The 13,120-nt window shown below is 37.5% G+C and overlaps 1 protein-coding gene across 1 annotated transcript; it reads left to right on the plus strand.

Moving 5' to 3' along the window:
* Nucleotides 1-5,295: 5,295 nt before the first annotated feature.
* Nucleotides 5,296-12,694, plus strand: LOC140161887 (uncharacterized). Its single transcript, XM_072185182.1, has 5 exons — nt 5,296-5,474; nt 9,839-10,067; nt 10,786-10,976; nt 12,355-12,565; nt 12,599-12,694. Exons 1-5 carry the CDS (start codon nt 5,296-5,298, stop codon nt 12,692-12,694), a joined length of 906 nt encoding a protein of 301 aa, XP_072041283.1.
* The last annotated feature ends 426 nt before the right edge of the window (nt 12,695-13,120 follow it).

A 13,120-nucleotide genomic window follows, 5' to 3' on the forward strand; every position in this document is an offset into this window, starting at 1 on the left:
TCACGGTGAGTTTGGTGCCTCCAAATTTTGCCCTGGTCCAGATAAATTCGGCCCTGCCTTTTAGCATCTCCTTAATCAGCGCTTATTTCATTTTCTCTTTTGCTTGGGGGACAAGCAAGGCTGTTATTGATGAATTTGCTTAGGGATGAAATCAAAACTCAACCGCGTTTTGACTAGCGGCTACCGTCGGTTGAACCACGTTTTCAACGGATTTCATGAGCAAATGATGAAACAAATCAAGAGAAAAAAAAATTACAACCTCTATAATTGATATTTAATATGGAAATAATTATATAGTATGGGCTTGTTTGGTCAAAGAAAAGTAATTTGTTAATTTTCAGTGCCTTTTATCAATTTTCATTGCCTTTTCTTAGAAAAGGCATCATGATCAATACAGAAAAAGAGAAATGAATGGGTGATTAGCGATGAACTGCTGCCCACCAGATTATTAACTTACGTTAGATGTTATAATTAGATTAAATTATACATCTTTTCAACTAGACTTACTGTTTTGTTGACTACAGTATCGCATGGATATGACGTGATACTGTAGTCAACAAAAACAGGAAGTCCAGTTGAAAAGATTTATAATTTAGTCTAAAGTTAATTTTTTATTACTTCCGTGGTCCGGGTACGCGCTGGTGAATTGCGGTCGCGTAGAAGTGACAAAGTCGCCTACTGCTCGCCGCGCCGACGACCAATGGGTCAACCGGCTTGTTGTCAAGTGCGTTGATCAGCCAATCAGCATGATTGTTGATTTCTTCTGTATGTACGCTCGTCTACGCTTGGCGCACAGCTTGGACCACGGAAGTAATAAAAAATCAAGATTTATAATTTAGTCTTACTATATCTTAACTCACTTTTGTTTATTTCAGATGAGTCTTCTGATGGGAATTGGCTGGGTATTTGGCTTCATCGCCTCATTCTCAGATAATCTCGTGATGTGGTGGATTTTTGCCAGTATAACGTCGTTTCATGGTTTTTTGTTATTCGTTTCGTTCTGTTCCAGCAAGCAAATCAGAGATATAATAACTGGGCCGCACGATAACAGTACAACTTCTAGTTTAAAGAAGGAAAGAATAAGCTTATCATTTATCAACGCTCCTTTAAGGAATCTCGTAAATCAAGATATTATATCGAAATTGTCGTCGAAATCCCAGAAATCCAGAATATAAAGTGATACTAAGATTTAAAAAAGTACTTGCTATTCATAATTATCTTATTTGCCTAACAAAAGCACTTATTATCATGTCATTTGGGACGCGGTTCTTGCTTAAATATCAGTATCGTCATTCAAAATAATATAATTACGAGCTCTAGAATTGCAAGAGAAGAATAAACTTGGAGGTCATATTGAGGTCATATCGTCACTGATGCGATTTCTGAAGAAACATTTCGCTGACATCAAAATGATAAGCAAGGGTTAAAAATGAGAAGTACAGGGTGTCCCAAAAACACCAGAACCTTCATTGCGCCCTCTTTTGATTTTATTTCTGAAAAGGAAAATTAACTTTTTAGGACGCGGTTGGTGGATTAATGAAATATACATGAATTATTTGAATAGTAAAATAACCTATCAAAGCATTATTTTGATAGGAAATCTAATACTGAAAATGGAATTTTGCAACTCGCTTTGATATGTTGCGTCCGAAACCATCAGACTTCATCAGGCATCGATTGATTATGGTGTGACGTCAGACGCCGAGGAATGTCTAGTAATGCCGGGTCCCATATGCGTGTGACAGTTGAAAGCGGAATTTCCCCTTTCTTGGCGTTTTCCCCCACTCTCTCCAATATGGATGCCCTGACTCCTCTCTCGAATAACCTCGATCTCCTCCTAGTCAACATAGGCGGCGGAAACTTTTTGATATTTTTAGCGTTGGCTGTAAAACGACTAGTGTACAACTCCGCGCAAATGCATTTTTATTCTCCATTCGCCGTCGTAGACCAACATCACTTCCTGCTGAGGTCACAACTATTTCAGTAGTGATGGATGACGCGGTTTGCATAACAACGCTATCTACGCTGTACACGTCGATGTTCTGCTGTTTGAAAATCAAGTTTTAGCCATTTCTTGTGGCTTTCACTGCCTAGTAAGCTTTTGCAAGATGTTTTCCTTCTGAAATCACAAGGTTGCATGCTTGACTGGTAATTTAAAAAAATTGATCTGTAAATTCAATACATTGATACCGCCATTGCGGTTCTCATGACCCAGTCGCTATGATAACGCTCCGGAGTCACCAATGTGACGTCATGTCTACGACAGCGAATTGCTCGCCACGATCCCTGGGTATTCAATGCTTCTAACAAACGCGAGTGACCACTCGGTAATTACAGGTATGGGTGTTGCTTTGTATTTTTATTATATTTTGTTGACTAGGTGACTTGACTTATGTCGAATATAATATGTTATGGCGAATGTCTGGTGGAAATGTACTATCGATTTTACGTCATCAAACATTCGTTAGAAGTTAAACATTACTTGATATAGAATGGGACTAGATTAAATAACGAAGACATGTTGCATCGAATATTCTATAGCCACTAAGAAGTATGTAGTGGTCCTATCTGCACTATATGTGAACTTTTGGCAGGTATGCTGAAAGAAAAAACAGATATGTAAATAAGTAATAATAATTATGTTAATACAAGTAGAAATTATGTATAGGGCTAATAGTGAAGAAAAGTCAACACAGACACTAACCCACAGCACCAGTTGATGTATCTTAAAATATACATCGTATTAGCTAACTTTGTGAGGCACTCGCATATATTAAAAGTATTTAGGCATCTGAATATTCTTGTCAGTGTCAGTAGATGAGTAGTGAGTCCCAGATAGTCATCCAAGAAGTATATCTGCGGGGGAGGGGGTCCTTGCTAGGCTGCTATCATTAGGAAAAGTTGAAGGACATCTCCCATTCACCCGTGTGTGGTGATTTGACTATGTAATAATCACACACTCAAGGGTATAGGCCAAAATGTAATTAGGCCAAAATATCACAATTAATATTGATTTTGAATATGTTATCTTCATATTTCATGCAAACAAAAATTAAAAACCGACTCAGGTACCGATGTAATTTCACTGTTTAGTAGTGAATCAAGGCCCGATAATGCCATTGCTACTATTCATACTACAGTTCATTCATAAATATATGAAACTCACTCAATAGTATCGACCATAAGGTATATTCGAGCCAAATTTGGACACCATTCGGGTATTTTCCCTTGACGTACCAAGTAATATTTATAAAATACTGGCTATAATGCCCACATTTGGCAAACAGGCCAATGGTTCTCATTACACATATTTACAGCTATCTTCTCTTTCGATGTTTACTGAGGTATGGAGAGTGTGTCCTTCAACACGTAAAATTGGGAAGGCTATTTAGCAAAACAAAGGGTTAGTTCCCGATACACCGTGGAGCTTGGAAAGTGGTTATTTGCATAGTAAATACACTATTAAATACTTTTCTATCGCATTGTGTATAAATGATAATGCCATGTCCAACTGTATTGGCTGTGGACGGCGAGATGTAAATTGGGCGATGATGTCACAGCTCATTAGAGTTTGTCACTCGGTCTATGGCAACTTGTTGTAATGTATGGTGGTATATATGTGTGGGAAGACCTCGGTCAAACCTAGCTAAACAGCCTCGCTAGACTAGAATGATTGATATTCCTTTTTGGGCGAGAAGCGTACGAGCTTCCACCCCTGTTTTAGTTTCACTTTTGACGTTTTCATGACCTCTAGTGTAATCACATTTGGTCATTAGCGGAAGTTGCAACGATATTATTATTGACACAAGCAGCTGTTATATTTGCACAGTACCAATTGCCAGTGTGTCGTCCACATACTCCCACATATTATTTGCATAATTCGTAAGCTAGATTACGGACATAATTTGTTTGTTATAATGATTGATAATGTTTATCATCTGATTATGGTGAAATAGGTGAAAAAGTAATTATCGTGAAAATCCATCTGAACTGAAGTATTGCCAATTCATGCAGACTTCTGATAAAATGATCTTGAAAAACCTGTGTAAATATCTATTTCATGTATTAAAGAAGAGATATATATTTTTTCGTCAGTAGATGTATACAATAGTATTTTATATGTAATTTACAATGTATTTGGGACCGAAGTCTTTAATAAATGTCCCTCATTTGAGGGAATTGGAACGCATTGCACGTATCGGGGTCTTTTCATATGCTTTGGTGGAAAGAATCCACAAGGCTGTGCATGATAGCTATCATGCTATTATCATCATGTGGATGAAGTTGAAGATTTGAACTGAATTCCATAAATTATACGAATTTTTATTACAACAAACTTATGATAAAATATTAACATAACAGATACATTTTGAAGAAAACACAACCCGACCGGCGACGGCTTTGACTTGAAATGCTATAATTAATTATTAATTTATCTGGTTTATCGAAAGTTGCTAAAGTTAATTTTTTATTACTCCCGTGGTCCGGGTACGCGCTGGTGAATTGCGATCGCGTTTAATGTGACAAGGTCGCCTACTACTCGCCGCGCCGATGACCAATGGGTCAACCGGCTTGTTGTCAAGTGCGTTGATCAGCCAATCAGCGTGATTGTTTAGTTCTTCTGTGTGTACGCTCGTCTACGCTTGGCGCACAGCTTGGACCACGGAAGTAATAAAAAATTAACTTTAAATCGTGACATAGCTGTCTTGATTTCTCACCAAGCTTTGCCATTATCTATGGTTCGGGCGCGCAGTTTATTAAAAAACGTGCCATATAGATAGAAAACTATTGATAATTATTTGCACTATTAACTTGAAATATTTTTATGTATATTTATATCATGGAATTTTACATTAGGGTCAACAAAATTGTAAGCAAAAAAAAAAAAAAGGAAAGGATAAGTGTTCAAAGCCACATTAAAATATGTGTTTTCAATTCGTATAGCTTTTTGGAATATAATTCAACCCACGTTTGGTCAAAGTTAATTGATTGAGAAGTTGGTATATTTAAAATTGCAATTTTGAAATTTGAAATAAAACAATCCCTACCACGAACAAAGATAAGTTTATCAAATTAATCGAGGATAGTAACCTAATCGTGCGAATTATTAAGATTTTTTTTGCTGATCAGTGCTATAAAAGTGTTTTACTTGATGCATGATAGGTACACTTCGACCAATGTTGTCCTGACTCACTCGTGAAGTTGTGGCAAAGTGCATTATTCTAGTGTCCTACTTCTAGTTTTTACACATACAGCAGTTTAAAACCGCTTCACTGACAAAGCATCCTCTCCATCATGGCACTTATCAGGATTCTGTCAACGGCTATAGTATTAGCTATTGCTTTACAATGTTATGCGATTACTGAGGAAGAAACGAAGAATTTTGGTACGACCGGTATGCCAGAACGCAACACTGGATTGGTTGGCTGGGTGACAGTAACCGAACACATGGACGGAACTAAATGGATATTCAGGTAAGCTTAGACGTGGTTCCTTGAACACTTTTCAAATATTGAGAGGAGATACCAATGGCCAATATCATAACGAATTTTACAGTTTCCTTTTAAAGGCCCATTCAGTCATTTGCTCATCCGGACGATCATAAAAATCATCAAAATTCAGATTTTGGTACCTTTGTCATTGTCATAGATGTGCTAACATAGCTTGCGAGTGGTTCAGCCGAAAGCCGTGTATTTATGACAAAATAAGACATTTTATACGAATCTGTAATTTAGATACTGACAGTATCTAAATTAGCCACATGTATTTGAATGGGGCTTCAACTTCGTCATGTACTGCTGTTTTCTTTGTTTTTTTGCCAAATTTGTCTTGTCAAAAATACCAAATGACAATTTGAATGACTTATCCTTCACTTTTAAGCAATTTATAAACAATTTTAATTTTTTTTACACTTGCGCTGGGATCACTGAATGGGTCTGAGTATTAAAGCAATAATATGCGAGCTGCTCACTACAGAGACGAGATTTTTAAAGAAAATTTCTACTTTTTGCACGATTGTAATACAAGGGCCGTGACAGCTGCTAGGCATATGAGTGCATTTAGGCATAGACCATTTAGGTTTGCAACTATTTTCAACTGTTGTGATTTGGTAGTTCAGAGTATCTTGTAAATGGCAGTGAGCATTTGCAAAAATTGCATTGATCATATCATAGCGAGTGTCTAGAAGAATTCAAATATCAAGTACTTTTGTAGGTCCTGTGGTTTGTTCGTGAGAACTAAAAACAAAACCTTTATTCTTATTCTTAAACACTTCAATTCATATCATATGTATACCAAATTTGAATCAAATTAAACCCTATATTTTACACGGAATTACCTAGGGCTTAAAGGAGTATTTCGTGATCCTAGCATCCTCTATTTATGTCATTTTTCATTAGCCCCCCCCCCCCAAAAAAAAACGCGCTAAACGCGCTGGTGCACCAGAACGAAATTCAAATTTCACGATATCTCAGTGATGTAAAAATCTCAACTTTTTTTGGAGAAAAGTGGGGGGATGAGGCTGTGGATCACGAAATGCCCTTTTAAAATCGATCAGTCCCGTTGTTGCTATGCACCTCCGATTGGTTCAAACTGCCCGTACGTGTATCTCGTCGACACCCACGGGATGAAGTGTGATATCGTGTCATATCACACGAGTAAGACCCAATAAGGGTACAGGAACGTTCTCAAGTGTTTAAAAATGGGACATACTGTTGTTATGTGGTGCACAGCGTCATCATCCCTATATCTTCGTGTCAAAAATTGCCATGATAGTACGGCGAATCCTCTCGTTTTTCAAAACTATGCATGGCGATTTTGTTCGAGAAAGGCCGAGCGACTCCGGCTAAGTAATACCATATGCACACGATATGAGACACCACATAGCCTGCAACAGAGTTTCTATTCTATGTTTTTACGATTTGCGCATGATCAAGTACCACATATGATATTGCCATTACAAGAAAATTCGATTTTTGTCAGGTAAACCCCAGGAGGGCGAGTTAGCGCAGCGGCAGTTCCCTCGCTTTGCATCACTGAGGTCCCTGGTTCAAGCCCCGGCGCGGCCCAAGGACTCATGTGCACTTGGTTTATCCCGATTCCATCCTCGCTCTCGCAGGTTTTCTCCGGGATCTCCGGTATCCTCCTGCTTTCAAAAAATCGGTGATTAGTTGTTTGGTTATCAAAAACTTCCTTCACCCAATGGAATTTGAGGAGCTGCAGAGATAATTGGTGGATGTTACAATCTAAGTGCGGATAGGTCTGCGCCTGAGGTTCGGCTGCAACTGGCCTAGATGATGCGATCTAATTGTGATGATTCAACATGGCAGCGAAATTACAGCGCTTTGAATCCTTCAAGATCTAGCTGGAAAAAGGCGCTATATAAATCCGAAATTTATTTATTATTTATTTTATTTTGTTTCCAATACACTATTGGAAATGCAATACACAATTAGCGGGGATTGCTGTTTGCTGTGAATATATTTTACTGCATTTTATCCGTAACGATTTTGAAATCGTTCGTCAAAATTGTGATATATTAAACTATTTGAGAATTACAATTATATAAAGGAACACTATACAAGTCTATACAAAGTACTATATCAACACACTATACCACTTTCTTTATCTGCGTCAATAATAGAATATAGATTTCAATCGAATTGAATACATCTCTCCATTTTGAGTTTGTACTCCACCACTGAGCGATCTAGCGATCGATTTCTAGCTAATCAGATGGGACTCCTTTTCTTGCGTTCGGTAAAATACCAATCGCCCGTCGCTCACCAACGGAGTATTAAGTTTATATTTATAATATAGGGTGTCGACACTGTGTGGTGAAACTACTAAGAGCTCTTGAAACTACTAATCAAAACTAGCTCCTATAATCAGCGCCCTCATGATATAACCTAAGTCCAGTCTAGTGATTAGGTCACAAACAATGCACAAATCCCCTGATCACCACGTACTGTGGGTGCTCCTTATCACAAAATAATTAGTCACCGCTGCCAGATATTTTTTATAACGATGGTTTTAACATTTGTTTATTTAATAACAACTAAAGACTGCACAAAAAGTAACGCAGCTGTTATAAATACGCCTATAGCGTCAGAACTAATGATTGTGTTCACAATATTTCAACATAGAAAGAAGGAAAATTTATTTACGCTTATTTTGATACCCCATTTGTCCAATTTTGTTAAATATTAATAACAAAGCAGCGTTTTTAAAGAAAAGTACCCGAATTGAAGATTTGCAGCTATCTGTATTGATTTGAAGTCAGCGCGAAGATAAATGGGGGGTTTACGTGCCACAATGCTTGCGTAATAACCATTAATCGCTTTAAATTCGGGTTTTTTCTTTAAAACCACTACAGCTGCGTTACTTCTTATGCAGACTTTATATTGAGGACTCATCAAAGCACATAAGCTGAGCTAGATCAACCATTATCAATTTGGAAGGCAACCATGTAAAGAATATGAAAACCAACACTTGGGTCTAAACGTGTAATAGCTTTCTATAGATATCTCGCCACTACCTTTTTTTTACCATTATCAGTGGTTCGTGTTGAAGTTCAGAACTTGTAGAGTTATTGTTTAAAATATGCAATTCTAAAACAATACAATCTTTTCCACGCACAAAGATAAGTTTATCAAAATTAATCGAGGTTTTAACCTTATTATGATAATAAATAGTGCTTCTTTTCTTTGCCTGTTTGGTGTTTGTTTTACTGAACAGGCAATACAAGTGCTTTAGTTGGGACGTGTACAATTTGGCCGGTGTCGTGCTGACTCGTGAAGTTGTTGTAGCATATTGCATCTTACACACATGAGTCTAAACGTTTGATAGCTTTCCATAGATAACTCGCCATTATCATTTTTACCATTATCAGTGGTTCGTGTTGAAGTTAAGAACTCGTACAGTTAAATTGCAATTCTGATATAAAACAATCTGTACCACGAACAAGGATAAGTTTTATCAAATTAATCGAGGTTTAGTAACAGGGCTGTCAACTCTCACGCATTGGCCGTGAGTCTCACGCATTGGGTCACTTTCTCACGGTCTCACGCCTAGGTAGTATAATCTCACGCCTAGGTATTAAACTCACGCAAAAAGCTGGAAAATGACTAAAATCAATACATGCGTTTTAATTTTGGTTTGGTACTCTCATACACTATAATTATTCGTAATGTATTAATTAACAGACTGTATCAAAATGATTGGTAGAAACAAAATCGGATTCATATATAGAGCGCCTTTTTCCAGATCTTGAAGGATTCCTATAGCGCTGTAATTTCGCTGCCATGGTCATTGCAGCCGAAACTGGCGCAGACCTATCCGCACTTAGATTGTAACATCCACTAATTATCTGTGCAGCATCCCAAATTCCATTGGGTGAAGGAAGTTTTTGATAACCAAACAACTAATCACCGATAATTTTGAATTTGAAAGCAAGAGGAAACCGAAGATCCCGGAGAATACCTGTGAGAGCGAGCATGGAATCGGGATAAACCAAATACACATACTGTCCTTGGGCACAGCTGGGACTTGAACCCAGGACCTTAGTGGTTCAAGGCGAGGGAACTATCGCTGCGCCAACTCGCTCTCCCAATTGGTACCCATCAATTTTTATGTTTATGCCCGCATCTTCCAAATCCAGCATTGGATACACTTGAAATTTCACAAATGTATAGTTTATGACTTGTTATACAATAAATCTACAATTCAACTCATGTTGAATTTGGTGTGTCAGACTCATCCACTATCAGTGAAACCTGATGAGTACCAATCATTTTGAAACAGCTTTAATTATGTTCACTCAACATTCATTCTTCCACAGATCCAATGGCATTCCAGATCACGACACCGCCACCTGGCCATGGCCTGGAGTCAACCCAAACTTCATCAGAGAACAGTCCTACCAGTACACATTGCCAAAAACACCAAGGTTTGCAACAGAAGCCACATGTTTACCAGGTGGTCCCATAGGTATGGCTAGCAATGGATTGCCACTTTATAATCCATGGAACGCATTCAGTGAAAATGCAGTGGCAGGTGACACGGCAGAGGTAGGTTAGGCTTCGGTTGTTAGTTTCTTTCATAGATTAATAAACACATAGATTGGAATGTTCCATACAATCATGTGCCCTCTAAAGCGTACTGGGAGTCATCCGGCACAGCGTTCAGACCTGGCGACATCGCTTATCTTACGCACGAAGTTTCCTTTGTGTACGCTCGCACTATTTGCGCTATAGTGGTGGTGAGTTCGCTCACGCAAACCTAACTTAGCGTCGATCCTATAGGCAACATGCCCACATTCTGCGGTATGGTTTCTATGACCAGTTGTATGGGACCTTGAATTCAGACTCCTGTGAAATCGCTTTACCACGAGTCTGAGATCTGACATATTATACCTATGCACGTATTTCTACTTTGGCAGTAATCAAAGCATTTTGGCACTTATGTGATTACATTAGGGACATCAACCGGTTTCATCCGGTTGCTATTGTTCTAAACAATGGTAACCGGACGGAACCGGCGGTTAACTGCTGCCGGTCGAGGTTTGATTTCATCCCTTAGACAATGCATCATTCTTTGCTTCAATTTCTCATGTGCAAATTGAAATTAAAATTCTGCCTGTGAGTTTAGTAAAGGGTTTAGGCTTGACAGGAAAAAATATGCATTTTAGTAGGTTCTGTAATAACGGAAATAAGGCCATAATTATACAGGTGTTACTTTTGGCGAAGATGTAACTCGTGCCAATTTTCACTTTTTATTATTATATAGATATTTGACCTATGTGACGGTCATCCAGACGAGCCAGGTCGATACCATTATCATAAACAACCAGCAAGTTGTCTCTTCAAAGATCCATCTCAAATGCTTGGTGTTGCCTTTGACGGGTTTGCTATTTATGGACCGGTCGACGAGAACGGAAAGACCTTAACATCTGCTGATTTGGATGAGTGTCATGGAAGGTATGTCAAATTGTCAAGACATCCCCACATACCCCTACCGTAATTTATTAACCGGCAAACGAGGATGCATGTGATGTATCCTTACAGTTGGAAAAATCATCATAATTTCAAAGCTGAACAATATTGGGGTATATTTGTTTTTTTAATAGATGCACTATCTAATCCCGCACATTATGATACCACATTGAATCCAATGTGACCTCAAGAAGTAAAGTTATAAGCAATTGAATAGACGATGGTCCCGTTTTAAAAGTGACAAACTGGCCTATACAAGGCGCAAAATGATTCCAACAAGCGCAACAACGAGACAAAACAGTTTCTTCAATGAAGCGTTATTTAAACCAGTTTTTATTTCAGTTTTTACTTACTTCTCTGTACTTATCATAACCAAACGCATAAATTAGCCATTCACCACTCTCAAACCAGATGTCTAGTCCGTGGAGTTTTGAATAGGTGCTTGTAACGTTACTTCTTGAAGTCACATTGGATTCAATGTGGTATCATATAATGTGCGCATTAGATAGTGCATCTATTAAAAAAACAAATTTAGGCCTACCCCAATATAGTTCAGTTTGGAAATTGTGATTATTTTTCCAAGTGTAAGGATACTTTATTGGCGCAGTATATGTTATGATTGGTGTAGGTATATTAGATTAAGTTGCCAATAATATTTTGCCAGTAGATTTTACTTCAGCATGTTCAAAGATCTTATCCTTAAAGAAGTAACTTTGACCTCTAGTTACGAACTTACGACGGTTATGCAACATTTGTCAAAGAAGTAACCATGATTTTCGTCAAAACAATAAAATTACCAAATGACCACCTTTTTTAGAAGATCGATCGGCAGTTATTTTTTCTCAACTGCTCAATGATTATGGGCTTGCTTTGTCTTGTTTTGTTTTATTTTATTGTTTGATAAAATATGTTTATAAAATGTCCTTGTTGCTTGTTTCACCTATTCCAGGTGTTTTAATGGCGGTATTAATCACCTAACCCTTGCAAATAAAGAAATATGATTTAGGATAAATAGCGCCATCTGTAGTTTGCATTTAGTTAATAATGAAGCCAATTCTATACACATCAAACAGGAAAGAGGACATTAATCAATGCGTCATCACCATAATTATTAAAGGCCTCTGGCTTTGATTAGTTCTCTTCACGCGGGTGTCAACTGCAGACAACAAGTTCAACTTATTTTTTAAATTCAACAAATTCAGAATTATAAATTTTCATGACCATATTATTTGGAATCAGCATTAAAAATGCATTATAATGAGTACAAACAAGCCTAGGTTCTGTGGTTCTTGAGATAGCTCTTGATATTTTGAGAAAACTTGGGACATTTTAATGTTTAAAAATGTTTCTTTATTCTTTATAGATACAATAATGGCGGCACATACCAATACCACGCTACCGCAGACTTCCCCTACATCTTAGGATGCTTCAAAGGCAAACCACATGGCATAGTCATCCATCCAGATTTCTGTTACTTCGCCAGTGACGCTGATGAGAATGGAAATATTCCGAAAGCTTCTGCGTCAAACCACGAGATGAAAATTGCTGGGGCAATTGCCGACATTGAAGAAGATGTTGCTCTCGAAGCTTTATCGCATGATGAAGAGCATAGGCCACGTGTCCCAGCCAATCTGTGGCAGAGACGTCTGCCTAAAAATTACATTGAGTTTCTTAGCAAGAAGCTCTTTGAAGGGGTTGCATAATATTCTGATGTGACCAAGAGTTTACTTTTAAGTTTAAGTTTTAAGTTTTAATCTGTATAATAAGTGTTTAAAGCCACTATTTCATTTTGACAACAAATTGAACATGATTTTTGTCTGCCGTGGAGCATTTTAAAAGATTATGTTATTCAAATGATCTTCAACGGACCGCGAATTCAGTTCAAAATTATTTTTACCAAACTTTCCACAATCAGAGATATTGTACAACGTGAAAAACAAAGATACACCCCAGCAAACACAAAAACGTTTTAAAAACATTTTTAATAAGTTATATTTTGGCTTTTGGTTTACATAAAAACGTTTTAATAACATTAAAATGTCGGGTTATATAAAGGTCATGAAAACATTTTAAAACGTTTTGTTTGAAAACACACTACAACAATATTTTTCAAATGTTTTCAAAAATGT

The sequence above is a fragment of the Amphiura filiformis genome, chromosome 10, assembly GCF_039555335.1.
Source record: "Amphiura filiformis chromosome 10, Afil_fr2py, whole genome shotgun sequence".
NCBI classification, from domain to species: Eukaryota; Metazoa; Echinodermata; class Ophiuroidea; order Amphilepidida; family Amphiuridae; genus Amphiura; species Amphiura filiformis.